The 27,504-nt window shown below is 43.2% G+C and overlaps 2 protein-coding genes and 1 long non-coding RNA gene across 5 annotated transcripts; 2 read left to right on the top strand and 1 right to left on the bottom strand.

Annotated features, from left to right (window-relative positions):
• Nucleotides 1-5,020: 5,020 nt before the first annotated feature.
• LOC311444508 (UPF0461 protein C5orf24 homolog) lies at nucleotides 5,021-18,302 on the top strand. Of its 2 annotated transcripts, XM_084535719.1 has the most exons (3): nucleotides 5,025-5,229; nucleotides 13,514-13,943; nucleotides 15,911-18,302. In XM_084535719.1, exons 2-3 carry the CDS (start codon nucleotides 13,517-13,519, stop codon nucleotides 15,949-15,951), a joined length of 468 nt encoding a protein of 155 aa, XP_084391845.1. In that variant the 5' UTR covers nucleotides 5,025-5,229; nucleotides 13,514-13,516; the 3' UTR covers nucleotides 15,952-18,302. The 2 variants fall into 2 exon arrangements, with proteins under 2 accessions (XP_084391844.1, XP_084391845.1); XM_084535718.1 differs by having other exon boundaries at nucleotides 5,021-5,229; nucleotides 13,514-18,302.
• Nucleotides 5,887-9,490, bottom strand: LOC311444510. Of its 2 annotated transcripts, XR_014697916.1 has the most exons (3): nucleotides 6,611-9,490; nucleotides 6,434-6,488; nucleotides 5,887-6,328 (listed from the first exon to the last, which is right to left on the bottom strand). It is a non-coding gene; the product is annotated as an uncharacterized lncRNA (long non-coding RNA). The 2 variants fall into 2 exon arrangements; XR_014697917.1 differs by having other exon boundaries at nucleotides 5,887-6,488.
• Nucleotides 18,303-22,546: 4,244 nt separating the features above from the next.
• Nucleotides 22,547-26,718, top strand: TXNDC15 (thioredoxin domain containing 15). The gene is made up of 5 exons (XM_084535717.1): nucleotides 22,547-22,640; nucleotides 23,194-23,657; nucleotides 24,158-24,321; nucleotides 24,842-24,972; nucleotides 25,763-26,718. Exons 1-5 carry the CDS (start codon nucleotides 22,589-22,591, stop codon nucleotides 25,957-25,959), a joined length of 1,008 nt encoding a protein of 335 aa, XP_084391843.1. The 5' UTR covers nucleotides 22,547-22,588; the 3' UTR covers nucleotides 25,960-26,718.
• The last annotated feature ends 786 nt before the right edge of the window (nucleotides 26,719-27,504 follow it).

The raw sequence follows: 27,504 nt of genomic DNA on the forward strand, positions 1-27,504 counted from the left end.
CTCATCCAGGTAATAGAATAACTCTTTGCTTTTGTTTTCTTTTTTCCTTTTTTTTTTTTTTTTTTTTTTTTTTTGTAAAGTGAAATGTTTTTTAGTATGAAAATAATTTCCACATCTTTTCTAAACATCAGAATTTTAGGATTTGAATTTTTCTTCATTCTCTGACATAAGAATGAAAGCCTGTTTAGTTCAAAAAGAAATAGGAAAAAAAAAAAAAAGGAAAACCTCTTTTGTAATGAATATAGGACTTTGTCACTTTTTATAGTGTTCTTATATATACATTTAACGTGATTGTCCCCAGGGTTGTTGTCTTTATTACTGTTAGGACATGGCTTTAAGTAAAAATTGATAGCTATTTCTGAGTCAATTCCACAGATACTGACTATCACTGCAGTCAATAAGCTACCACATTACTGGGACAGGCAAGACCTTTCTTTCTGAGGTCTCATCCCCGTAGCCATTAGTAGTCATGATGGAGACTTCTTGCTCTTTTAACTTTCATGTGTCTACTTACCTGGAGCATAAGCAGTAGCAATTTAAATCATCTTATTCTGGCAACTGCAAGACTTTCAAGATGATGACTTTCAAAAGGACTTTTGTAGAAAGCTTTTCTTACCTGACACGTTGAGAAGAAATGTGTCATTTTAAAATAGCCATGTATATACTGCTTTACCCCTGGTGAAGACAAATCAGCCAACCTGCATCATAACTGTGTAAATTTAGACCTTCTGTTTCCAAACTTCGTGTAATTTAAATGGCCATTTCTGTTTGCATACAACTGTCGGTTATTCTAGCGCCAGTGTATCTTACTTTCAATACAGGAAAGTAATGATTGTACCAAATTAGCAGTACGCATTGAGGATAAAAACACCCGTAATGTAGTACTTCACAATGTTAATACAAATAAGTCCTTAAGTTCAACAAAGAGAAGCACACACAATAATGTATTTCAAAATTTCAAACAGGAATCTCTAAGCTAAAAATCTGTGGATCCCTTTAAATCCATCAGGTTTCCTTCTGTTAGAAAGTGGGTTTTGATATGTTTCATACAAATAGTTTGCTGAATTGTCTTTTTGACAGCATCCCCCCAGAAGAGCGACAGATATTGATGTATGTAGTGAAGAGCACTTTCAAGTTTGGACAGTCTGACATTTCTTTTAAAATCTTGTTTCAAAATGTTCATATATATATATTGGTATCTCCTAAAAAAACAAAAGGCATGATGGAGACAGTCTTATGATTTCCAGCTTTGCACTGTTGGATTTCAGAGATGAAACAATGTGTAATCTTTATCTTCCTGGGGTTTTTAAATGCAATGTCAATATTCCTATGTTTTTTAAATTCCAGCAAAAATAAAAATAATTTCAATGTATATTTTTCAGAAACTGTCTTTATGAATAACTTTTGGTTTATGCTCTTATCTTGCTTCTGCATTTGTCTGTGAGTTAGCCTTACACTTTTTGGAGTAGGAAGAATGGATAGTAACTATCACTTGTCATTTTCTGCTAGAAATACAAGAAGACGCGTATCAGACTCAGTTAATGAGCTGCTGCTGTGAAGAAGTTGCAGTAAAGGTGTTTGAATGCATGAAAACAAAAGCCAAAAGCCAGGAGAAAGAAACTCTCAAATTAACAAGTACACAAGGCAAAAAATAGTGGAAACAAATGAGAATGAAAATTGGGAGAAGGGAGAATTTTAAGTACTAAAAAATGTTATATTATTATATTTATTTATCTTTCCATGTGTGTCCAGGAATATAGATGAGAGCTTTAGAAACATTGCCATTTCACTGTTTTCCAGGGAAGTGGCCCTGGACAGATTCCTGTCACCAGTTGATGGAAGAGCACAGGGATGCTGTATTTTTATGTACATGTATTTCTTTATATTTATATTTATATTTATATTTATATATCTATATAGATATATAGATATATATAATATGTGTGGGCAGAGTCTGTTCTGTTACCTGCCCAAGGTGGTATGGTCCTGGCTTTGTAGGTTAGCCAGTGCTTCAGTAAACAGGGAGCAGTATTTTGGGTGGGTAAATGAAAGAAATAATTTGATTTTGGGTCATGAATGGGTTTTTGCCTATGAGAAGCTGCTGTTACTTCAGTAGAACTGCTGCCAGGGTTAAAGAAACAGGAACGTGTATCTGGGAATGTGGCCTGTGGAGCTCTCAGAATCAGTTTAAAATTTCTGCCATGGGCTCAGGCTCTTGGTGCTCTGTTGCTGTGCACCTCTTTTACAGCATTTTCTAAGTCAGCCTGAATGCCCTTTAAGTGATACGTGGAGGTGGTTTCTCAGCATGTGAATGCTGGTGCAAAACCAGCCCTTGCCACAAGTCTTCTCGTGGTGAGTTATTTGTGGGCGTCGTGCGCGGTCCCTTCGCTGCTTCTGATCCTGCGAGCGGGATGTGTGCGCGCGTGCTGACCTCACGTGATGCCCAAGGAATGCACTTTCCTTTTGATTATTTTTCTTGACCCAGATCTCTTCCAAATATGGTCTTGGCTTAAACAAGTTCGTGTTCTTAGAGCTCAGGCGTTTGCAGAAGAAATTCTGGCTCCAGCTAACTGTGGTTGCACGGGGGGAGTGGAGGTGGAGAACAACTTAGAAATGTAAAGATAAAAGGCACCCAGCTGCACTCAAATTTGTCCCAAAAATGTACATTTTGTAAAATGTTTATACAATACTGGACAAGAAGATTTGTTTTGGTATTTTTAGCTACAGTGGAAACAATTGTTTTTAAATAAATGACTCTTACTCTGAGTGATTGCCACCCAAACATTGCTTTGCTGAGGCTTCTCATCTGAAACAAATTTAAATATTTTTCTTTATTCATACCGAGATAAAAAATTGTCAAGCTGGCCAGCATAAACAGAGGTAAATTAATTAGTAGCTCAGAAATAATTAGCTTTAGCGAGCTAAGAAATTATGCTCACTCCATAGCAGGTTATTAATATGATTCTTAAATTATTATATACTCTGACCATGCTAAATATGAAGTTTATCATCCCAAACATTTTTCAGAACAATAGGACTGGGCAAGTGCTCTGAAACTAACTGCCTACCAAGGAAACTGTTACACTTACGGAAAATCCTTAATCTTAACTAAAACATACATTTCCTCTGACTGTGTATGTTAGCGAGCAAGTGAATTTATAGAAGTGACCAGCTCCAACATCTTATTGTTTAATAGACTGTTGGTCCTGGCAGTAAAGTTCCTGCAATGTCACAGCTTGCTTGGCATCCCCTGTTGTTGCTGAGGGTGGCACCAAGCTCCTGTGAGCCTCTGTGCTGGCAGCAGGAGGAACTTGTGCCCTTGGGCCTTTTGTCTCCTTGAGAATTTGGCTCCACCAAAGGACCTGGTGCAGGAGGAGAAGAAGGGGATTTTGCGCTCTGGCTATAGGGAGGGAAGTGTTTCATGGCATCTTCTACCTTAGAGGTAATTAATGTAATCATCTGCTATTGCTAGCGATAAGAGTCCATTACGGAAAAAAAGGGGGAAGCAAATTCCCAGTCTGTGTAATGGCCATGCTTCGGGCCCCAGGGCGATCTCACCAAATGAATCACAGACAAATTTATCATCTTTTTGGTTGCTGTTTTTAGTAGCAGTGTGCAGATGAGGAAACCGGACCCTGTAGCTACCAAATTAATATTTGAGCACTGTGGGCACTGGCGTTGCCTCATCTGGAATCGGTTTGCCCAGAGCACAATGCAGGCACGGCCCCGCACAAAAGCGCTTCCAGCTCCGAGGTCAAACGTTTAGCGCTGGCTCTCCCAGCGATAGCCCCAACAAGCGCCTGATTCGGGTTTCACAGCTCCTTGCGAGGAAACCTTCCCTGTTTCGAATTACAGGTTCACTGGTGTGTGATATAGGAGCATTTCTGTTGAGATCACATTTTTTTCTGAATAAAGCAGGAGCCCGAGCATGGCCTGACTCCCCTCGCTGTCCGTATTAATATATTAAAATACCAGAGGTTCTCAAACTACCACACTGGATTTGCAGCGGTGTTTCCAACATGAGTTAGAAGCAGCAGAAAAATGTTAATCAATAAATTAAATCATCTGCTAAATTAAAGGATGTTTTCCCTGATGCTTTTTTTGTATCGAAAGTGAGAATTCCTGCATGCGTTAGGAAGCAGTGGTGAAAAAATGAGCCAGCGTCTTGGCAGGATGTTTCACAGCAGTTTTTGGCCTGAAGAGCTCTGAGTATTGTAAGAATGGAATATCGCAGGGTTGGAGCACAGCATTCAGCTCCTCAAACAACAGCGGGAGAGGAAAATATTTAGAAAAACTGAATTAGACACTTGCAAAAGCTGCAGTTTTGTTTTGTTTTGATCTGATCTTTCTTGGTCTTTCTAAGACTCCATCTGAGTAACACAGAGCACCTCACAGCACTCGTCCAGGTGCTGTTTGGGGATGTATGTGGTGATTTAGAACCTGGGATTTGGAAGCTGGTATCGGGGCTCAAGGACGCTAACGGGGGCAGGAAGGTTTGGGCTGAATGTATGTTGGCACTGTTGCTGTTACGACCATTAACAATGCAGATTAAAAAAAAAAAACAACTGTTGGCGATAACCCTCCAAAAAGTGGGCTACAGCACTGTGTCATTGTACCTGACCTTGACGGCAAAGGGTCAGGCTGCAAGAAGTGCTGGGCACTTACACCTCTGCTTTCTGTCAGAACCCTTTGGGTAGAGCTGCTCAAAGGCAGAAAACCCCGTTTATAAAGCCTTAAAACTCTTTATTAAACTCTTTTAGAATCCGGGCGCATGAAGTAGGGTGAAGCATCTAATAACCAGCAGCATTTCTTTGCAGCCGGTGCTGAGGTGCCTGCGGATCCCCTCTGAGGCAGGCTGAACCAGCACCCGCCGCCTTTATGGCGACCTCCCCCCCCCCTCACAGCCCCATCCCCGGCCCCTCACGGCCAGGAAATGGCGGCGGGGCCGCTCCCGCCCCTCTCCCTCCTCCCTCCTCCCTCCTCGCCCCTCCCTTCCCCGCGCCACCTCGCGGCGCGCCCCCGCGGCGCGGCCCCGCTCGGGAGCGCGCTCCTGCCGCCCGCCCGTCCCCGTCTCCGTCCCCGTCGTGCCCGCGCCCGCCGCCGCCGCAGCGCCGCTCCCTGCAGCGGGGAGCGTGGGGGGGAGGCCGGCGGCCGCCGCCCGCTGCCACCGCCCCGAGCCCGGAGCCCGGAGCCCCGCAGGCGCCTCAGGCCGCGCCGCTCCCCCCGCAGGTAGGTGCGGGCCGCTCCCCCCACACACGGCCACGGCGAGCCCCGGCCCGGTGCGGGCGGGCAAGATGGAGACCGGGGGGAGGGGAGCGGAGCGGAGCGGGGCCGCGCTGTGCTCGGGGACCGGGGGGGGGGCAGCGCGGATGGACGGGCTCGGCCCCGCAGCGCCATCGCCGCCCTATGCCGGGCGGGGCAGGGGGGAGCCGTACCGGGCTGTACTGGGTTATACCGGGTTATATCGGGCTGTACTGGGTTATACTGGGTTGTACTGGGTTGTACTGGGCCGGTGGCAGCGCCCTGCGGCAGGTGGCGGCCGGCGCCAGCCCCTCCGAGCCCCCCGCACGCCCGGGGCTGCGGCGCTTTTGTCTCCCCGCAGCCCTCGCCCGGCCCCCGGCGGGCTCCGGCCTCGCCTCCCCCCCCCAAATCCCCGATCCCCGGGGGGCTTCGATTCCCCTCGGGGCTGGAGCCCCCCCGTGCGCTGTGCTTGGAGTTGCAAGGAGTTGGGCGCATCCTGCTCGCTGCGTGGCCCTTAATTAATTAGCGAGGAGTTGCGCCTTTAATTGGCGTGCGGTGCTCCCTGGCTGGCTGGCTAAAGAAAGCAACAGTTATGTTGATCCATGCGGTGTGTTTTTTTCAAAATAAAGGAAGGCGAGGAATCCGTGTGTTTAATCCATTTTTAAAATTACATCTCGTTCCTATTTCAATTTTTATGTACCAGGGTTTCTCACAGAACTATTATTATTATTTATTTTTATTTTTTTTGGTCTATATCCTTAATTTTTAGGTGCAACCGTAACCAGAAAACCCCGCATCTTTGTCCAGTGTCCGCTGTTGACGAGATTCAACAAGTGGACTTTGTCCTTTTGCTCTCGTGCATTGCGGTGGCAGTGTCTGGGTGTGTTGGTGGGGGTCCGGAGCTTTTGCACTGACCCCACGGAGGTGCCCATCGGGACCTCAGCGCCGGGACAAGGAGGTGTCTGAGCCCTCTCCTAAGCTTTAAACCCTTTTGTGGGAGGAGGTTGGGGAAGGAGGAGAGGGTAGGTGAGAACACCCACGAAGATGAATGAGCACCTCTTGCCTCTCGGAGCTGTTGTTCTGTTCCCTGGGGAGAGGAGCGGGTGGGTGAGAACACCCAGGGAGATGAATAACCACCTCCTGCTCCTCAAAGCCCTTGTTGTAGGCGATGGCGAGGTCTGCGCCGTGTTACCTGGGAACGGCTCCTCCAGATGAACGGACAATTTTACAAACGCCCGTAATTCTTTCTGGAAAAAAAAAAAAAAGAAAGATGTACCTCTACCTGCCCTGTCATTCATATGCATATCTGACTTGCCTTGAAGTTGGGTAATTACAGAACCACAGGATAATCAGGGTGCAGCTTCACAACCTCGCTCCTCTAAGCCAGCCCGTCTGGCCTGATGGCTGCCTCCATCCTCTGCGGCCCCATCCCAGCTGTGGCTTTGCTTTCCCTCAGCCTCCGCTCCCTGTGCCGTGTTCGGGACTTGTCCGTACCCTTCATGAACGTCTTCTGAGTTCATTGTGTTGTCAAAAAGTCAAATTTTTGAGGTCTGGCTAGCTTTTTAACTTAATGAGGCTAAGGGGGTAGACAGTAGGTAACGCGGTGTAGGCTAACCTAGGCCTTCAGTCTGTGCCGATGAAAATTGTGTTCCTGTTCCTCCTCTCCTGCCCCAGTGCCAGCCAACTGTTGTTTTTTCGTCCTCGCCGGATTGTTTTTCACCTGGGTATTGGCTCGTCCTGCTCTTGCACAATAGTTAGTGTTGGCACAAGGAATGGGAATGTGGGAGAGGAGGAAAGGGCAAGATTATCCTGTTCAGAAAAGCTGTGGATTCAGAGCGGTTTCTGTTGATTATGAAACCAAGCGGGCGGTTGTGTCGATGTAATTGGCGGTGCATGGTTAACGAGATCATTGACATGGCCCTCCTCGATTTTTGTGGACCCGTCTTTACCCTTTTAAGTGTCCTGTTTCTCCTCGTCACATCGCTCCGTGGTTACCTGACCTTAATTTCTGGGTGGAAAAAAAGTCAGCTGACGTTCTTGCTGATGTTGGCATGTGCCGAAACAGCCCGTAGGTATGCCTCGAGTGGTTTTTAAGGCTGGAGAGCCTGACAGTTACTTGTTTGCCAGGTTTTGCAATCAAATCCTGGTATCTAAAAGCTCACCATTAGCCTCGTTAGTGCGTGACTATCTGATCTTTGTGGGGGCAGCGCTGACCTCCGTGTACGGCACCAGGCTGGTGTTTGGGCTCTGGGGAGCTCTCCTTCTCCAGGGGACCCCAAGACTTATTTCCTCTTAGTGCCAGGTATTGTAAGCTTTTGAGCACGCATTGTAGCGAACAAAAGCAGCTTTCATCGCCTGCAGTCACACATCTAGAGCATTCCACGTGTGAGAAGTGTGCCGATCCTTTACCTCTGTGCTTTCAGCTGGGCATTTCCACACCCGCCGTGCAGGCCCGGGGCAGAGCTGCGGGGCCAGCGCTGCTGCCACCAGGACACCGCTCACGCCGGGGTTCCCCATGTGCACGTTATTTATTCTCGGCTCCAGGGAGGGCCCTCAGGGTGTCTTGGTGTTGATAAGAGAGGCCATGGGCCCTCTGATCCCTGCGTGCACACAGGGGGCAGAAATTGGCTCGGGCCTGTGTGCGGAGTTCCCTTAGAGGGCACTTTGGGGGCTGCTGCTTGGGGTCTGGAGTGGGGGCTGTGAGGGGATGGTTTGTGTGCCCCCACAGCTCTTCCCTCAGCTTCCGTCACCCACCTTTGGCCGTTCTTCACGGTTATGTAAGAAAATGGCCTTTGGTCATCAGAGAAAGGACCGTGCTTGTGATTTCTCGTGTTGCATGGGGAATCCTTTGTTCCTCCATCTTTTTGCACAAAGAGTAACTGAGACAGACATTGTGCCCAAAATTACGTTTTCTCTCCTATTTGCAGCCTCGTGTTATTGCACCGGTTCTAGCAAACCACTTGTGTAAAGAAATTGTCTTATATGGGGGCTGATTTTAATATATTTTACCTCATGTCAGATGAGAAAAATCCTATTACATGATCAACGCTGGGAAGCCCTTCATAAGCACAGGTTAGAGGAACCGCTTACCTAGTGTCAGAAGTAGATTATATTTCAAATGTAGGTTCAGACGTTATGGTATACGTTGTGACACTGATAGGGTTTCTTATTTAGTGTTTTTAAAATATTTACATTTATGGGGATACTCCAGGTGCAGTATTTTTGAAAACAAGCAGCTGCGGGTTTTTTAAAAATCAGGCGAGGCCATATTTTAGTAATAGTTAACACATAGGAAAGGAGCTGACGATAAAAGCACCACTTGAAAATTGTTTAATGTGATATAATTCATCCTTTCTACTGACTGATGAAAGTATATTTCTCCCACCCACTATCCTGAGAGGGAGGAGCGAAAGCAATACTGTATCTCTGCCGCAGTCTGCAAAGGCAAAATGTCTGTGCTCTGGCTTCTTCAGCTTCCCCCCGCAGCAAAAAGGAGCCCTTTGGCATTCCCCGGAGCCTGCAGCCCCTGCGCTGCTGGACGTGGCATAGAGCTCTCTTTATGCAGGGAGCTTGAACAGAGTTGGTCCTGTGCTTCCCTCCAACTATTTTAATTGGTAGGAGTGACGTGCAGGGTGCCAGTACAGAAATAATGCTTCTGTTGCTGAGTGCGATGTCATGTACTTTATGTGGATTTGCTGTAAGGAGGGCTGGAGGATGATGAAAACGTGCTGGTACGGTCTCCTACAGCTCCGTCGGTGCTGTTGAAGCCATTGCAACCTCAGCTGTGGAAAATCGCAGAAATAGGAGTGGGTTTTCTACGCTCGCTCTTACTAAAATCAAAATCGTCCCTGTTGGCAGTAGGAGTTTACCTCTCCTGGTATCGTCATTTGAAAAGCTGGAGGTGTGCTTCCAGTTTTGTTCAGAGGCTCTGATTCAAAGCACATTTCAGCAGCAGCCAGCAGCGCTTGCAGAGAGCCAGGTCTGCTCCGGTGCGAGCCAGGCTGCCCGTGCAGAAAGCAGGCTAGGGTGAGACCAGAGGGGCTGCCTGCTTCCCCTGTTGGAGTGGGTTGTTCTGTTTAATGCAGATACCAGGTCACAGCTCCAGGACTTTATAAAATACTTGATGTTTGAGTGCCTATTTCCAGTCAGCTTTTGTACTTTCTCTGCTCTTGGAAGCTGCCATCTGGCCTGCGCCGACCACGAGGAAGGCAAAGGAAGGGGGTGATAGCCCAAGAAGGGTGTTTTATGCATCAAGACTTGACTAGTTTTGGTCTTAAAGTCTTGTATAGCAAACAGAACATGGTTGTTGTGTGTTTTTTTGTTTTTTTTTTTTTTTTGTGTGTGTGTTTTTTTGTTTTTTTTTTGGCATAGTTTCAAGCTGAGGGAGGGATGGGCTGTACCAGTAAAAGAAGCCTTAGCAGTTGTAAGCTAGAAATGTGCTGTATGTTAATCTGTGCTTAGGGGCAAAAGGAAGCACTCTTTCTCTCTATCCAAGAGTCACAGTATCGTTGGAATTAGGTGACATTTCTTAAGATTCTTTTTGTCTGCTTCGCCTTTAATATGGCTTCTGTTTTCGTCTCCCAGCAGAAAAGAGCAAGAGGTTGACTGTGAACTACAAAAATCCTCAGGGCAGCCTCATACATTGTGTATTGACTGATGAGCACTGCGAGCAAAACAAAACTGCAGGCTCACTTCAAGAGTGCTAACACAATTAACTTTGCAGGTACTCAGAAGAGTGGGGACGCAGCGATACTGCAAAAAGTGGGGTCATTACCGTGGCCCTCTGGTCCCCCCGCAGCAAAACCTTGCAGGTCCCAGATGGATGGTCCCGTTTCTTTCTCCTTTCTAGCAGCCATGGAGCTCCTGTGCTTCATTGCACAGGAAGCTCTAACGCTGCCTTTCTTTTTCCAAAGCTAGTTTATCCAGTTGTCTCCTCCCTTCCTAAGCATTTCTATGAAAATAGATTACCAGATAGAAAAAGATCCAAACAGAAAACCCTCTGCAGCCGCTTTCCAGTAAAAATCTTCTCAAAATGCAACCAAATTTGTTTACTACAGTGCCTCATCTTAGCTATTTGTTTATGTGGAGACATCCAACCAGTTTTAAAACTGATTTAAGTAAACTGTTGCAAGTATCTTTTACATATCTATTTACAGGTTTAAAACAAGTAAGTTTTGTTTCATTGGAAATTTTTCTGGCTGGTTTTACTGAAGAATGCTTGGACACAAAGTTGTGTGCATTTGGCTATACAATTTAGCTAGAGTGGGATTTTTAAACTGGCATAGCTTTGCATTTTATACCAATCCTTGTTTATACTGTAAGTACCCCTGCCAAGAAGCCTGCTTCCACTCTGCTGATAGACTCATGCAGTGTGCCTACTTTTTATTCCCAACTGTAACATGAATGAAGAAAAATATGCTGGAGGTGTCCGTGTTAATGTAACTAAGATAAAGATTTCCAAAACTTTTCATTAAAATGTCTTAAAACAAAAGCAGAGAGCATAAGCTTTGAAATACTACTTGAAATTTTCATGATTTGATAGAAAATGACCTAGAGAAAAACAAATATAAAAAAAAACCTTTGTCAGTTTTTCACAGACTGTATTTTTTTAAGCTTCCTCCTCTTGTAAGAAATGTTAGACAGTTAGTGATTTATTCTTCCTTCTCTGTTAGTGACGGTGATGCAGACTGCCACCAGATGCAAGGTAAACCAGCGTCGGCCAAGTTCTGTACGTCCCAGCAGTGTTTGTCAGGGCTGTTGTGGCAGACACGCACACAAACACACGGGTATGGTGCTGAAACCCAGGGTCTGGCAGGTCCAACAGGATGCCTTCCTGGGATCTGAGGACCTGCCGTGGTTCTCCCCAGGAAAGGTGGATGATTTCATCAATAGGAAAAATCCGTCTGGTTGTGATGAGGAGAAAAAGCAGCGAATAAGAATACTGGCATAGACAGGAGTGAATCTGGAAGGTGGGCAGTCTGCTGAGGAACCTTGAGGGCCCTGCATTGTTCAGTGCCTCCTCCCTGGTCTTGTGTGTTCCCTCAGACACCGGGCAGCTGAACTGATTGGCCTTGTGGCAGTCGAGTTTGGAGCAGCTTTTTGGGGCCAAAGCTGGTGTTTTAAGTGAGCACTGAGCCTAGAACTAACTGCTCCAAGTGTCCTCAAGTGTATCAGCAAACAGCTGAATAGCCTTTCAGTCGCTCTGCATACCCTGTCCTCAGTAAAAACACATTACCACGGAACCCTTATGTTTGTAATTACGTATTGTGAAAAATCTCAGGTATTTGTCGTGACTTTGTGGGCTGTAGCGGGGTTAAAGGAAGGTAATGTTTTCTTGACTGCTACCTAACATTAAGTTCCATTTTTATTGCTGCACCAAAAAGTCTGCTTGGTCTCTTGACCTGTATCTTACTTTCTTTGTTCTTTGCTAAATGAAGGCTTGCAAATTATTCTTAGTTGTTTCACTTGCTAGTCAACACCTGCAATAACAGTGGGTTCGTATTTGTTCTACCATAGCCCCACTCAACATTCAGAACTGTAGCACGTGGATAATCTCCACTAGTACCATTTATTATTTAAATTATATTATTATTACAATTTGACTATTTGTCATGAAACTGTTCAGATATTTGCACAGGAGTAACACACATGCTGTAATATGCGTTTGTCAGGCCAAGGTGAATTGGGAGTAAGAGCTGGGACTGTAACCATTATAATCAGAAGGAAAGGGCACGGGGATTTACTCCTGGGTAAACAGACCCTTCCTGTTGTATTCTTTTCCTCTGGCTGGGAGGAGACCTTCACAACTGCCAAATAAATTCCCTAATCAATGGTAGACCTTAGTTGTAGTTGTTCTAGGTGATATTCCATATCTACTGCGGGCAAAATGCCATGAATATTCCAGACCTTATCTGCTAGAGAAATTTACCACAGCAAGAAATGTTTAGTCTCCTAAACATGACCGGGAGGCACAGAAATTCTCTCAAGAGCCAGATATTGATTGCATTAATCTTGTCTTCAGCATGGTTAAATGTTATCTTGGACTGAGTATTTTCAGTTTATTTGAGCTGTGGAGGCAACACAGGCGAATTGAGCGAGGAAGGAGATCCTCCTGGTGCGCCTCGCTGCCTCCTTCCACCTCCACGGGTAGGGAACGTGAGGCAGTGTGTGTGCAGCTGCTATTTACAAGTGTTAATACTCAAAAAGCTGTAGACCACCAGCAATGCAGTAATATTATTTGTTGTGACTCTGCCCCAGTATGTGTGCTGAAGGGATTTTGTAGCACAACTGATCCATGTGGAGGCAGCGGCCTATAGTTCAGGCTGAGGCCTTGCATGGGCGCCGCCAGGCCGGCCCTTGGGCCTGGGGTGATGCAGCAGCATGCGGGTGCCTCTCCCTCCCAGCCTCCTGGAGATGAGTCTTGTTTGAACAAGCAAGCCTCTGAAATGTAGCACAGCTCGAGCCATGGTAGCCTACCAGTAAAGCACAGGCTGTGTAAAAGCGGTGCTTGGCCGTGGTGGGTCACATTTGTTCCCCACAATGCCGGGAGGTACGTGGCAACACGGATATCAGGACAAGTTGTATGGCTTTTCCCAACATCCTGGGCACAGTTTTGTGTCACTTTGTACCTGCTCACCTAACTGGGACAGCGTTGGCATTGCTGTGGTCTGGCATCTTCTGCTTTGTGCAAGATTCACTGTGTGCCTCTGCTTCCCCAGCTGCGCGTCTGACCCGTTTCTGTGTTTCTTACATAATTGCGAGAAGAAGCAACGAAACTGATTAGTGTTGTATTAATTTGCTGCACTTACAACAAAATCTTAAGGAGCCTAGATCTGCTAAATCAGGAGGAGATGGTATTTTTCCTTGGGTGGTAGGCTGATCTTGCAACTGGAACAGCTAGGAGTTAGATGAGATTCGGTTAGAAGGGTTTTGAAATCAGAATGGGTGGCTATTAGACGTTCTGGTTGCTGAAATGCTTTTGTTCAGTTCTTTAATGTACTTCTCCACTAATTATACCCACCTGAATAATACATATTTTAAATAGTTGCTTTTAACTGTGTGTAGAGGGTTACCAGTCAAACCCTCAAATGAAAGCTTATTAAAACTTTTCATTTAAAAAAGTAATTTACTGACATCGATTCTGTTTACTGAAAAGAGACAAAATGGTTTGTGCTCACTATAGGAAACAGAGGTAACTCTTCAAGGATTTTCATGTGGAATGCTGCAGAGTTATTGTATGCTGATACACATTTGTCTCTCTTGTTTTTGATAGAAAATGATGCACCCTGTCGCCAGCGGTAATGCAGCTTTCTGTGGGACCGGCAAGAGCTCTTGCCTTAACGAAGACACCGTGAGGTCTGCCGATCAGTTTGACTTGTACGCCACGCAGCAAAGCAAATACGGCCACGCAGTCAGCCACAAACCGATTGCATGCCAGAGACAAGACCCGTTGAATGAATCACACCTGCAGACCACGAGCGGCAGGAATATAGAGACAAAAGACGAACTAAAGAAAAAGAAAAACCTCAACCGATCCGGGAAACGTGGAAGGCCATCAGGGACCACAAAATCAGCAGGGTACCGAACCAGCACGGGTCGACCCCTGGGGACCACCAAAGCAGCTGGATTTAAGACAAGTCCAGGCAGACCCTTGGGTACAACTAAAGCAGCAGGATACAAAGTCAGCCCAGGCAGACCTCCAGGTAGCATTAAAGCTCTATCACGGCTTGCAAATCTAAGTTATACTTGTGGCAGTGCAGCTTTTCCCTATCCTATGGTGCATAACAGAGGCTTACATGCTGCTGGTGAAACTAGTGGCAAACTCAAACAGCCTAATGAATGAAAGGAAGGAATTAGTAACTCCTTACTAATCTGCTTTACTTTGGATTTTGGCATGTTTCTTGCATTTTATTGTAGCATTTGCATACGTTTGAGTTTCTAGATTTTCTTTTTATTCAAATAATGCCATAGTGTATGGGTGCAGTTCAGTAACTTTTAAAGCAATGTTGAGAGGGCACTGGCATAAAGGGTTTTTTGTTGTTTTTAAACCATAATTTATTAGCAAGTCTCAACTGATGCATATACCATGGTGTCTCTGAGTAATATTCGTGTTCCTAGTTTTACATTCAGTTTCTGGTAAATCTAGTTTTGTGATTATGCGTTAAGTAATTGAAATGAGGAGGATAGAATTAGCTGGCTGTTGGCTCGTGATGTGGCCTATCTCACAATAAGGAACTCATCCAGATGAGTTCTTACTTGATAAAGAAAATGCTTGGGACTGTTTAACTAGTAACAACTGCAAAATTCTGAGTTCCTGTGTGTTTTTTAAAAGGAAGGAATAGAAAGCAAACTATGTTTTCCACTCCTGCAGGAGCTTCTACAGACCTCGAACAGATACTTATAAAACTTATTAAAAAAAACAGACCAAAAAACAACCTTTTTTTTCAGTGTTGATTTCAGGTGGCTTTTGTTTCTGGAGTTGTAGCATTAAGTTGATTTCTACTAATGTTCCAAAAATGTTTTTGAAATGATTAAAGAAAGCTGAAAGTTTGTGCAGCGCATTACAGCTCCACAGCGCCTTATTAATACAAGCTCGTTTGCCTTTAGGTGATAGCTGTTCTTTTTGTTATGCTGATACAGGATTCTTCTATGTAATTTTGAAATGCCTGATAGTACATATACCAAACCACAAATAATTCTTTAAAATTTGAAATATTTTGTAAGAAATTAAGTACTGTTCATTCCAGTTACGCACTCGGTTAATATTAAACAGTACATTCTTAATCTGTAAATAGCTATTTACACTGTTTTTTGCCTTTAAAATCTGTGCTTAGGTGGCGACAGTTTAATAGCTTTTAAAGTATTAATCTATAATGTTTACAAATTAAACTTTTTAAATAGACACTGTTGCCAAGTTTTCAGACTTAGTTTTGCCAGATATTCCTGGAAATACAGATATTTCATTGTTTGACACTTATACTATATTTAAGTTATGGAAGGTTATATATCTACCAAAGGACACCATTTTCATGATTTATAAAAGCAAACTGTATAGCTGATGCAAACAGGATGCAGTTTACTGCACTGCTAGACCCCAGATATAAAGTACTTCATAGGAATTCATCTATGCATGCAAGCTGAAAAAAAATGTTGTTGGTTGACTATAAATACCTTTCTTGACTCAAACTAAAACCTTCGCTCCTTCCAAAAGAAATGTTCCATTTTTCAACTGGGTGTGTTTAATTTTTTTTTTTTAAGTGTGAGAGAGAGTGTGTGTGTGTGTAACATGTGCACATACTTTAATCTAGACTCAAAAAAAAAAAAAAATCAGTCCTCAATGTTGCATATTGTTTGTTCTAAGTTTATTTTTACTGGAATTAAAGCGTTTTTTTCACCTGGAAGAAAGTTTATATTTAAGTTGTTTGAAGTAAAATGTGACTTTATGATAAATTTGCAGCTTCAAATATCTGGGGTGGGAATATATACAGCTTGGAAATCTGGGGAGCAGAAGAAAATGGGTTAATTAGAGCTTGTGCTGATTGAGTAATAGTACTGATAATTTTTGTTAATGTAATTGCTATTCTGGCCTGCTGTCATTTTGATGAGAACTCTTGATTTCAGTGATGACAACTTAAGAAACAGATGTCATGTTTCATACCTTTTTTATCAGGAAAAAAGCAGCAAGCCTTCAGGTGTTCCAGTGATGCCTAACACATAATGAGCTGGACTTTATGCTGTACTTTACAATAGGTGTGTTGAATTGTTTTTGGGGAACTGTGTATGCACTGGCAACTAAGACAATGAACCTCAACTGTACTGGATGGCTCCTTAGTCGATACACGAACTAATGGCAGCTAAACTGCTACTAAAATGGTTTCTTCATGCTGAAGCTATGAAATCCAGTTACACGTTCTGTTCCTCAACAAACTCGCAAGCCTGAAATTTAGCAATCTTTCTCAGAACGATGTCACTTCTGACACATGCAAAATGCTAACGTGAGTTAATTCACCCTCAGGATCCGTGCTGTATTGGCTGTTTTTAATCATGATTTTTCAACAAAAGACTGCTTTAAGTTCTTTCCTGAACTCAGCTGGGAAAGCAGTCCTCTTCAGCTGAATGTAGTAACTACAGGAGTGTCACACCTCGCTGGCAAGGAACGTGTTGCATGTCACCACTGTACCTTGGAGAAACTCCACTTCTTACCTCCTTCTGTTTATCCCGTTTGCTCCTGTTTCATTTCTCACTTGTGCATCGACTCAATGGTGCTGTGCTGTGTGTCAGGAGATAATGCAGATGTATTGCTGTTCTGCTAGTATAATGAATTTTGTATTCAAGTATGCTGATGAAATAATGAAATCATCTAAGCAATTTCTGTTCATTACAGTGTTTATTAATTATATCAGATGAAATATAATCCCAGTAAAAAAGCAATTAACGTTGTCAATTGTGAAATGATGAGCATAAAGTAGGAAAGTGTTGGTGGAGTCTGTAAAGGGCTGCTTGGCACCCAAGCTTTAGCAAGGAGACCAGAAGTGTGCTGCTGGGCATTGCCCAATTCTGGTTTGTTTTACATCTGACCGTAGCTTACTGGTGCCATGCTGAAAGGGGATGAAAAAAAAGAAGTAAGAGATTCAAAGTGAAAAAGGAATGGAATTTTCAAATACTTCTGCTTTGCCTATGTATAATCTAGAGAATACATTGTGCTTTTTTTAAAAAACATTCTTCTTTCCACGATAAACACTGAAGCAGCATGTTAATGCCTAAACTTTATTAGTACCAGTGGGAAAACTGGCCTTTTCCCCCATAGTATGAAAACATAACTTGTAAGGTAAATTGCTTATTTTATATGATATATCATAATTCAGCTATTCATAAGCTAGGATCACCGTTGTGTGTTAACACTGTTCAGAAGATCGACATGTCAAGTTTGTTTTTTAATAATTTCTTTTAATTATCAAGTTCCTAATGTCTTATTTATACATAAAGGAAATGTATTCGCTTGCTATTATTCCTTACTGATGCTATACAAGTTCACTGTTTAATATACATATAGTAACTACTATTCAGTTTCTGATTAAATTTACTTAAACTTAAACCAAATAATTTTGCTACTATAAAGTCTTGCACTGGACATATTCAAGATGCTAGCACCATATTTTGGCAGAAATAAAACAGATACCATCAGAAGTGGCTAACTTTGATATTAAATATAGTATTTTTAAAATCAGCTGTTAGCCTTGTCACTAAGGCAATGTTCTTTATATCTTGGATTTAGTTTAGACTATTCAGAATAACTATGTATCGAGAGCCATTAAAGATCTCTGTTCCGAATGAATATATTTTCATTTCGTCTGAAAGAACTTAAGAGTTTGGTCAGGACAAAACCAAGCCTTGTCGGTGAAAAGTGATGTGAAAAGAATTACTTGGAACTACAATACACAGAGTAATTCAGATGTGAATTGAACTCCCTCCCCCATTTTCGAAGAGCTTTAAAAGGCAGAGAGCAATGTGAAGTCATTTGTCTGATGGCTTCATTAGCTGTGACTCTGCCGTTCTTTGTTGTGTGTATAATAACGTTTCATGCTATCCCTAGAGTTGACAGTTAAAACAATTGATAATAATCGTAAATACTTTGAACTGCAAACTTAATTTCTGACCACAAAAGAAGTTTATTCTTCTCTATTTTAATGCATATATTTTAACACTGCTTAAATATATTTATGACTTTAGTAGAGACTAGACCTTTCTCCTTGTGATTTTTTTTTCCAAATAGATAAGTCTGTATTCTGAAGTTTGAACCACTTTATGATATTTTAATCTTTCATCATTTGCTTTTCCACAGGTTTACTTTGGGGGAAACAGTAATCTGTTAAATAACTAGTATCAGCACCCTGTCCTCTGCTGTAAAAAGCCTGATTAGATACTGTGTATGTTTTTATGTCCATGAACTTGAGCTACTCGTGTGCAATTATGTGTATGGGAATGGAGTAGTGTTCATGATCTGTATTTACATCATCATATGGATGTATATTTATTAATAAAGTTAATACTTTAAAACCTAACAATTTTTTTCCTCTTTTGTTAATATATATATTTTAAATTCTGGCTTAAGATTCCTATTGGCAGCATATCAGGCCAATAACTTTAACCTGTCTCTGTTTTAAGTGGAAATGCAGTGATTTTACCATTTGTTCTCCCGACGTCTCAGTCGTAGGTAAGTGTAAAATGTTAAGGTACAACTTGTACAGATTTTGCTTAAAATCAAATGATCTGTTCTGCTTTGTCCCTTGCCTCCCTGAAGTGTAGCTGAATCTAGCTCCAACAGACTGTGTTTGTGCTTGTGTGGACTTAAAAATGCACAAAGAATTTGGGAGAGTTGGAGGACCACTTACTGTGCAAGATTTACGTAAAATAAATAAGCCCACCTTTCCAGCATGCTTTGCTTTCTGAACTTGTGTGCATTGCTTATAGGCAAGTCCCATAATTTGCATTAAGGCAAAAAGCCTGAATGGGTTGCAGGGTGCTAGGAAATAGAGGAATGTTCCTTGTTTTTCCATAAATTGAAAGTGCTGCAGCAGTAACTTAATCATTCTTATCCCTTCACTCAGGTATGAGAAGAAACAAGGAAGGGAATGAGTGCTGTGTGTGCATGTGTAGTAAGTTGTTAACTCTCTTTCTCTGTTGCACGTGGGAATCAGTTTGAGAGTACTTGCCCACTAAGCTTTTACTGGAATGGTGGTCCTTACTCATTATTGAATATCATATTTATCCCTTCATCCTAGCAATAGTCTAGTTTATTTTTATTGCTTATGTGCTGTGCATATAACCGACCCCCCTTGATTTTGCCCCTCTACTGAAGGTTTTCAATAACTATGAGGCAAGATGAGCAGTCCGATGGATGCAGAGCTACAATCCAGTTTGCCAGGACTGCTTCCTTTCCTTGCTCCCCAACACCATCCATTTTCTATTCCACGTACTTCCAGAGACCCCGAATATTTCTAGTATTGAAACATTTTAGAAGTCATAGTTGAAGCTTCTTTACAGACTTCAAGTTGCTTTTGATCAGAAAAGATCAGAAAATACATGTTTTTGTTTGTTTGTTTGTTTTGATTGTAAATGTTTGGCTTTCAACAGATTCATTTTACTGGATACATTCACAACAGAGTTAGACTACAGTCTGTTGTGTTTTGGTCTAAAGATCAGTTGCTGGATGTGATTTCTTGAAGGAAGCGAGCTTTTTTTTTTTTTTTTTAATGAAAACTTGAGCATTGGATGTTGTCATTGATAAATGATACCATGCAACAATTCAGGCTCTTTATCTGTATTGGAAGGTGCTTCTCTGATTGCATGATTGTTGTGTAATAAACTGAAAGATAAAAATTGCAATGCGATCTGCTCCCTCGGTATACAGTTGGTGTGCAATGCCAGGTGCTGCGTTTCTGATGACAGAATCAGTTTATGATTTATTCATGCAGACAGACCAGCAATGTTGGCTTGTTTGCTTCACAAGTTGGATGTCTTAAAGGAAGCTTTAAGGTGGTTATATCTTCCTGATAATTCCATTTATGGGTACGATTAGACACCAAAGCTTGCTTCGGTGCTGGACTGGCATCTTTTTGCTTTTGGAAAATACCTGTCTCGATGGTATCTCTTCAAGTAGCTCAAATAGTACACTGTGAATTAGCAGTATCATACCCATGCAGTATGATAGCTCAGTGGTGTGTCTTTTTGGACCAAGACGAATGAAAATTGTTTTAACTGTTAATCATGTAAAGCTGTAATAACTAAAAGTAAAGGGCTGACTTGCATTGTGTGCTATTTTTATCAGAGTTCTGCCTGTGGCTCTGTGTTTATTGTTTAACACTTAAGAGAGGTGGGGCCTGACCATACTGGATTGGCAGCCCGAAAGCTACTGCCTTCTGCAGCTGGCTGTCACCCAGGTTCCCTGCGTGGCCTAAGGATGACAAGGGCTCATTTTTTCCCATGAGTGGATAGATACGTGGCTTATCTTGCAAGGTTGCTGGAAGGAATCATTAGATAAGAACTTTTAACTACTTTGAAGCTGAAAAATGTTGTGGAGTTGTTAGGTGTTATTTAAATGATCTGTGGCAGATAAATCTTCTTGCCTTTCATGTTGCTTTTTTTTTTTTTTTTTTTTTTCATACCACAAAAGCTTGTTCTAATTAGTGAAAAAATATCACAGTAACAATTAGTGCGAGTTTGATTATTTAGAGTAGGCCTTTGAGATGTGCATAAAACTAAAAAGTGTATTTGCTGTTTCAAGTGGTCATGTTCTTAAATATTCAACTGCGGCCATGTTGAGAAAACAAAGATTACAAAGGCACACATCCCAAATTCAGGTGTAGGTTGAAGTTGTTCATGCAACCTCAGCCTGTGTTCCAACTCAAATGCTTGTCTTGTTCTCTCCTACCTAATCTTTGTGCTGTTGAACACACAGAAAATTGTAGCTGTGAGGACGTGTCAGGATTACATAGGAGTGGAAACTTGTCTTGAAGACCACGGCATTGTCTCTGTCCCAGTCTCTTTCACTCCTTTTCTTGCCACGATGCCTGTGAAGGATCTTGCCCAGCATTACTGAAATCTGTGGTGGTGTGTGAAATTCAGCTGCTGAAATATAAGATGCACAGATGACCGCAAAGTTTTGGTGTATATCCATGGGTGCAACAAAAGACTCAGTTACGCAAATCCTCCCCTTTGCTAAATTTCAGATCCTTCCGTAACAAACAGAGCTATTCTACTGTATCCAAGATTTTTGAATAGATGCAAAACAATGTATTTTTTTTACTAGTTCTTCCTGAAAACAGACATTTTGCATTAAAAATCAGAAAAATGTAAGCCACCAAACAGTTGTGCAACAAAACTGGCAGGCATCTTAATGTGCCTTGTCTGTATAATGTGTAAGCACTGGGCTAGTACATTTGTTGTGACTTAGGTATAAAGCCTATCTATAATTCCTGAGAGTTAATTTGTTACATTAATGCTTTTTTTATCATCAGCATAAAAAGTATGCAATATTGCACAAACTTCTTGCTTTCTGTTCTGGTAGGAAGAATATTATGTTAGGATTAAATCTGAGAAGTGTCTCAGATGCAGGTATGTTGCCACAAATGTATCTGTTAGAGATCTGGAACGCCATCACTCGTGTTTGAGATCTGACACCACCCAGGGCAGCGGTAGGTGAAGGACTCTAAGACTGATGGCACAGAGCCATGAGCTGCAGCCACACGTACTCCTTCACCAGGAGGAAGAAAATGGGGCTGAGCTTGAAAACGCCACTTTTCTTGCCACAATTAGGGCTTGGGGAGCTTTTTCCTGACTAGCCCACAGCAACGTGGATTCGTATGTGTGTTGGCTCTCAAGTTTGCTTGCTTGATCTGTATCAACCAGTCTAATTAAATATTTTCTGTTTGCAAGCCTCACTTATGTTTTATATCTTTAGGCTACCATAGTTTCAGTATTAATATTCATGCAAATGGGACTTGGAAGGTAAGAAAAACAAAAACATTTTTCCAAGAAAGAAAATGTGCGCTATAAGAAAGGAGTTGATGCGCCCCACAGTAAAAGCAGACACAAATCCCATTTTCATAATAAAGCTCTGACATCCATATTAATTTATGTGCACGCACAGGGTTTTCCTGGGTGTTTTTTTCTCCCCAGTATGTATGTGTGGTGCCTACTCTCCTAGGTCATGCTCTTGGCTCAGTTCTGACATGTCCCAAACAGTCGTGAAGCTTCAATATTAAATTGAAAGTGAGTTAGAACTAATTCTGTGACAGGATTTTTCTTTTTTTTTAAATAATATTCATCTTGCCTTTCAGTTTGGAAGCTTTGCTTGATATGACAGACAGGCACTCTTTTATTTTTAGCTGTAAATATACGCGCACACACACACACATATATATATATGCCTGTAGTCTGTGGGCTTTTTACCCATGGCCGTCCGTAAAAGCTCCTCAGGAGCCAAACCACCGTGAGGAGGTGGAAGCAGCCCCAGGCTGCTGCCCCGGGGGACAGTGGGGCGGTTCGGGGGGCAAAAGCGAGAAAATTGGGTAAAAGTTCTTTATTTTGTGCAGTTTATGTGAACATTTTACTGTCCTGGAGCGCCGAGCCCCGGCGGTTTGCGGATAACCCCGCCTGAACCGCGAGGCGTTCTCGGGACAGCGCCCGCCTCAGCGCGCCCAAGATGGCGCCCGCCGCCCTCTCTCCCGCCCGCCACCGCGCACTGCGCAGGCGCGGGAAGCGGGGGCCGCGCCGGAAGCGGAAGCGGATCCCGGAGCCCCGGCGGAAGTGGCGGTTGTCCGGGGAGACGGAGCGCGGCGGGGCCGGGATGTGGCGGCTGCTGCTGGCGCTGGCCGGGCTCGGCGGGGCCCTGGCGGCCGGTGAGGGCTGCGGGCGGCCGGGGAGAGGGGCTGGTGCCTCCCCTCTGACGTGCTCCGAGCCCGAGGGCGCCCCTCGGTGCTGAGCTCGGTTTGGGGCCTCAGTACGAGAAGGGCACCGGGCGCTGGTGGAGGGCCTGGAGGACGAGGCCTGTGAGGGGCGGCTGAGGGAGCTGGGGGGGGTCAGTCTGGGGAAGAGGAGGCTCAGGGCAGGCCTCATGGCTCTCTACGGGTACCTGAAAGGAAGGTGTGGGGAGCTGGGGGCCGGCCTCTTCTCGCAGATAGCCAGTGACAGGACCAGAGGGAATGGCCTCAAGTTGTGCCAGGGGAGGTTCAGGCTGGAAATGAGGAGACATTTCTTCTCAGAAAGAGCAGCCAGGCATTGGGATGGGTTGCCGAGGGAAGTGGTGGCGTCACCATCCCTGGGGGTGTTCAAGGAAAGGCTGGGCGTGGTGCTTGGGGACATGGTTTAGTGGGTGATGGTGGTAAGGGGTGGTTGGGCCAGGTGATCTTGGAAGGCGTTTCCAATCCTAATGATTCTGTGATTCTGGTGCAGGGGATGTGACAGAGCTGAGCGCCGCGGGGACTCCCCCAGCTGCTGCTGCTGGCTCCGCGCAGGTTGGTGGCGGCGAAGCGGTGCGGTACCGGACTGCAGAAATGGCCGACGCGATGCTGGGCAGCGGGCTCCCAGCCCAGCAGGCCAAGGGGCTCTCGGTGGTGCCAGGGGATGTGAAGGAAGAGCAGGAGTCCGCTTCCACCACGACTGGGACTTGTGAGGCAGCAGCAGGCGGCAGTGGGGAGTGTGAAGCAGGGAGCAGGCCCTCAGCTCCCCTTGTCCAGCCTGACACGCAGGGCCATGAGCACGCAGTGGGCTCGCCTGTCGTGCTGGAGACTGTGCTGCCCGGCACTGCTGAGGAACCCAACAGCACTGAGAGCGTGAAGACCCCCAAGGTGGCCTGCGAGGAGAGGAACGTGACTGGGATCAGCAACTTCACGCTGCAAATCCTGAATGTGTCCCAGGTAAGCAGGCCACCCCTGTTAGGGCTCTGTGCTGCGTGTCTGTTTCTTCAGTATTTGACTTGGTGGATTTCCTTGTGTTACAGCCTTTCTGATATTAACAAGGGAAAAAATCTGAGTGAGAAAGCTGTTTGTGTCATTCTGAGTAGAAAAAGTGAAGAAATGGCTCAATCCACGAGCCTGTGTGCCTGTAGCAAATGGTCAGCCTTCATGCACTGTGCATTAGTGTCTCTGGAATTGTTAATGGCACTTATTGCCAGTAGCAGTGCCTATTTCTAGCTCTTTCTTGTAATAAAGGATGCTTTTTTAATTAATAAATTTGTTTAACCTCTTGAAAAGGTTCTCTTAAACACTTGTCTGTTTATTTTAAAAAGCTTTAAAACAAATGTGCAGCTACTCGATAAATCTTGTCAAGTATCTAATTGTTTGCTGAATGATGCATTTCTATGTAGGATTATGCTATTAAATGTTTCATTATGTGTGTCTGTTCTGCTTTCTTTAAGGATCTGATGGAGTTCCTAAACCCAAACAGCAGTGACTGTACCTTAGTCTTGTTCTATACGCCGTGGTGCCGCTTTTCTGTTAGCCTGGCCCCTCATTTTAATTCTTTACCTCGAGCATTTCCAACGCTGCGCTTCTTGGCACTGGATGCATCACAACATAGCAGGTAATTTACATGTCCTATCCTCTAATGTCTTATTTACAATAGCAAGTTTTGTGTTTTAAAAACAGGAGTGTTTTGTTTTAATGTTTAATATAAATAGTTATGGGTCCCTTTTATTTTTGTCTGTGCTTTCCTTTTTTTTCCTATGAACAACTTTACAGAAAGGAACTGCGACTCTATCAACAGCTATAATGAACCTGGAAGTTGTGTTCTGTTATCTAACTTGGGTTTCATTATTCTGAAAAGTGCTAAATATTCCATTCACCCCCATATATATCCTTTGATAACAAAATTTGTATGCATACAATACACGTGTGAAGAAGCAACGTACTGATTCACTGCTGAATCTTACATTATTGACATAATTCATTAGCAAACCTCCTTAATACTGCACAAAGTGGTTACACGTTTTCTTATGAAGGGAGAAATTAATTTAGTAAAACTGACACATTGTGGCTATCTTTGTTCCTTTCTCCAGTGGATTTCTTTTCCTTATACCTTGCACTTGCTTTGTGTTCAACAGTTTATCAACTAGGTTTGGAACTGTAGCCGTGCCCAATATCCTCCTTTTCCAAGGCGCTAAACCTATGGCAAGATTTAATCATACAGACAGAACGCTGGAAACACTGAAAGACTTCATTTTTAATCAAACAGGTTTGTAAATCAGCTCTGATGCATCAAAAGGAAGAACAGGTTGGCTTTTACCTCCAAATGCAGCCTTCCTCCTCCTGTTGGTTGTTATTTAAGATGAATTTTATGAAAACCTTGAGAGGATCTGGCAGAGGTGGCTGCAGTCTGCTGGGTTTTGGGGCACACTGAAACCAGGAACTTAGTGGGTTGCTTTCACAGAGAAGGGGGAAACTGAGGGGTTTAGCTAGAGGGACTGAGAACATCTTCACGCACAAATATTTAATTTGGGAAAAAAGGCACGTAAATCGTGGGAACATTGCCATGCATGTTTGCATTTTTGGGGAAAAAGACAATTTCAGTTCTTGTGCTAGAAGGGACAGAAGGACTCCAGTTTCCTTGATACGGCTGTCCACATTGTGAGCTCCGTGCCTCTCTGGTCCTACTGTGCTGTGTTCAGGAAGGAAAACCAAAAACCCCATGCACAGCCTTCATTAGAGGCCAGAAGGTGTTATATTTGCTAATGCAGCAGAGATATTTTAAAACAACCCCCCTGCAAACGTACAAAAGGCCCTGCTGTGGAAGAACAAAACAACCCTTTTCCTGTTAAAAACATTTGCATACACTTTGATAACATTTTGCCTTTACATTAGCAAACTACATACTCAACGTGTTAAAACACAAGGACTGTCAGCAAAATGCTGAGTCTAACTGTGCACGTGCCTTAATTTGAGAACGAGAACAAAGCTCCAAATCCATAAAGCTTCTCTATATTTAATGATCATTACGGGGGTTGATCAAATGCTTTCTTTTTCAGGTATAGAAGCTAAAAACGATGTGACTGTGACAGAGGAAGACTGGGCTGGGCCCCTGCCAAGTGTCCTGACCAAAGGAATAGACTGGCTGCTCCTGTTTTCCTTGCTCTTTCTTGCTAGCTTTATCATGTATGCTACCATTCGAACTGAGAGCATTCGGTGGCTGATCCCAGGACAAGAGCATGAACATCAAGAATAATCTGGGATGCTGAAACATGGACAAAATTTCCTGGGTGTCAGTAAAGCGGGAAGTTGTGCGGACTGGAACTACATAAGAATGAACTATTGAATTTGTTGGTTGTAATTTATAATGTTGACTCAAAATTGGCTTTATTTATCAACTACTGAATCTGTAAAATGCCAGCTGAGGCAATTAAAGCAGTGAGTAAACAAATACGAAGAAACACAAACTAAGAAAGTATTTATTGAAGTTTTCTGACCTGCTTATTTTTCATGAACTTTAATGTAAATACGTGATGCAGTTCTACTTGGCTCTTCTGAAGAGGTCCCCAGACTTTGTAGACAGGATAAGATTTCTACAGGACATCGGCCTGTGTACATGGTACTGCTCGGCTCAGGAGTTGAGCTGCTTTGATGGAATGATGGAATCTTCTTGTACAGAACCTACGGATGTATGAATTTATGCTTCCACATGGACGATGTGGTAAGCTTGGTGGAATTAGGATGTATTGGCCCACACGGATCGTACTCAACTTTTTGCTTATGTATTCCTGAAACAATAAAACCTTACAGGGATATGCTGGTGAATGGTGATGTTACTAAATTATTTTGTCAGTAAAATGAACTACAAAGAGGAAGAATAAGTTTTAAAACACAATGTACTTCAAATGAGTTATTCCACTGTCTGAAAAAGATTTTAATATTAACTGTATCTATTTGCTTTGTACTTTGGGGTACAGAAATACCAGCAATAATAAAAATTCTGAAATTTGTTTTACAGCTCTTGCCAGGTGACTGTTTTTCACCTATGATACACGGGGGTTAGGTGCTCGCTGTATTCCATGACTTTTGACTTAGTGGCAGTTCTTTGTAAGGTGTAAAATCATTTCCAAAGTTCATTGTGTGTGTGCAATTTATTTACCACTTCCCTCTAGAATGAAATTGCATTCATTGTCCTTACTTTTCAAAAAAAAAAAAAAATCCAATTTTTAGTGTAATCTTTTAAGGCACTTAAAGCATTGAAAAGATGACTTCGGAAGTACAGATCACCTGCCTAAATTAGCAAGACTAGTCTTGAGATTTATTTAAACTTTACTAATGTGTTTGCAGGTTGCAAAGCCTGGGGGTGAGGCTATGTAGATAATTTTTTATTTTTTTCAGTTTTGATTAGCATGGATCAGTTTATATAAGAAATGTACTTATGTTTTTTTTTTTTTTTTTCTTTGATTATCACTTGGGGTGTTACAGCAAATGTCTGCCACATATAAACACTGCCATGAAGTTTTAGGGTGTGAATTAAAGTAAGAAGCAACAAAGCTATTCACAAGATTTGTTGACAAAGAGCTCCTCTCCCCATGTCGTAATGCTTTGGGAACTTTTTTGCTGCCTGTACCTTTCCGCTTGGGAAAGGCCAGGTCCTGTATTTCTGCATTTAAAAGCGCCGATACAACTTAGGTATTACTGCAGATAAAGATGGGAAGTATTTCGTTAATAACCCAAAACCTGACACTTTTAAGCGATGAGGGAGCTGCAGACCTCCTGCCTCGAGCAATCCTCTCCCTCC

The sequence above is a fragment of the Aythya ferina genome (genome assembly GCF_964211825.1).
Source record: "Aythya ferina genome assembly, chromosome: 14".
Lineage (NCBI taxonomy): Eukaryota > Metazoa > Chordata > Aves > Anseriformes > Anatidae > Aythya > Aythya ferina.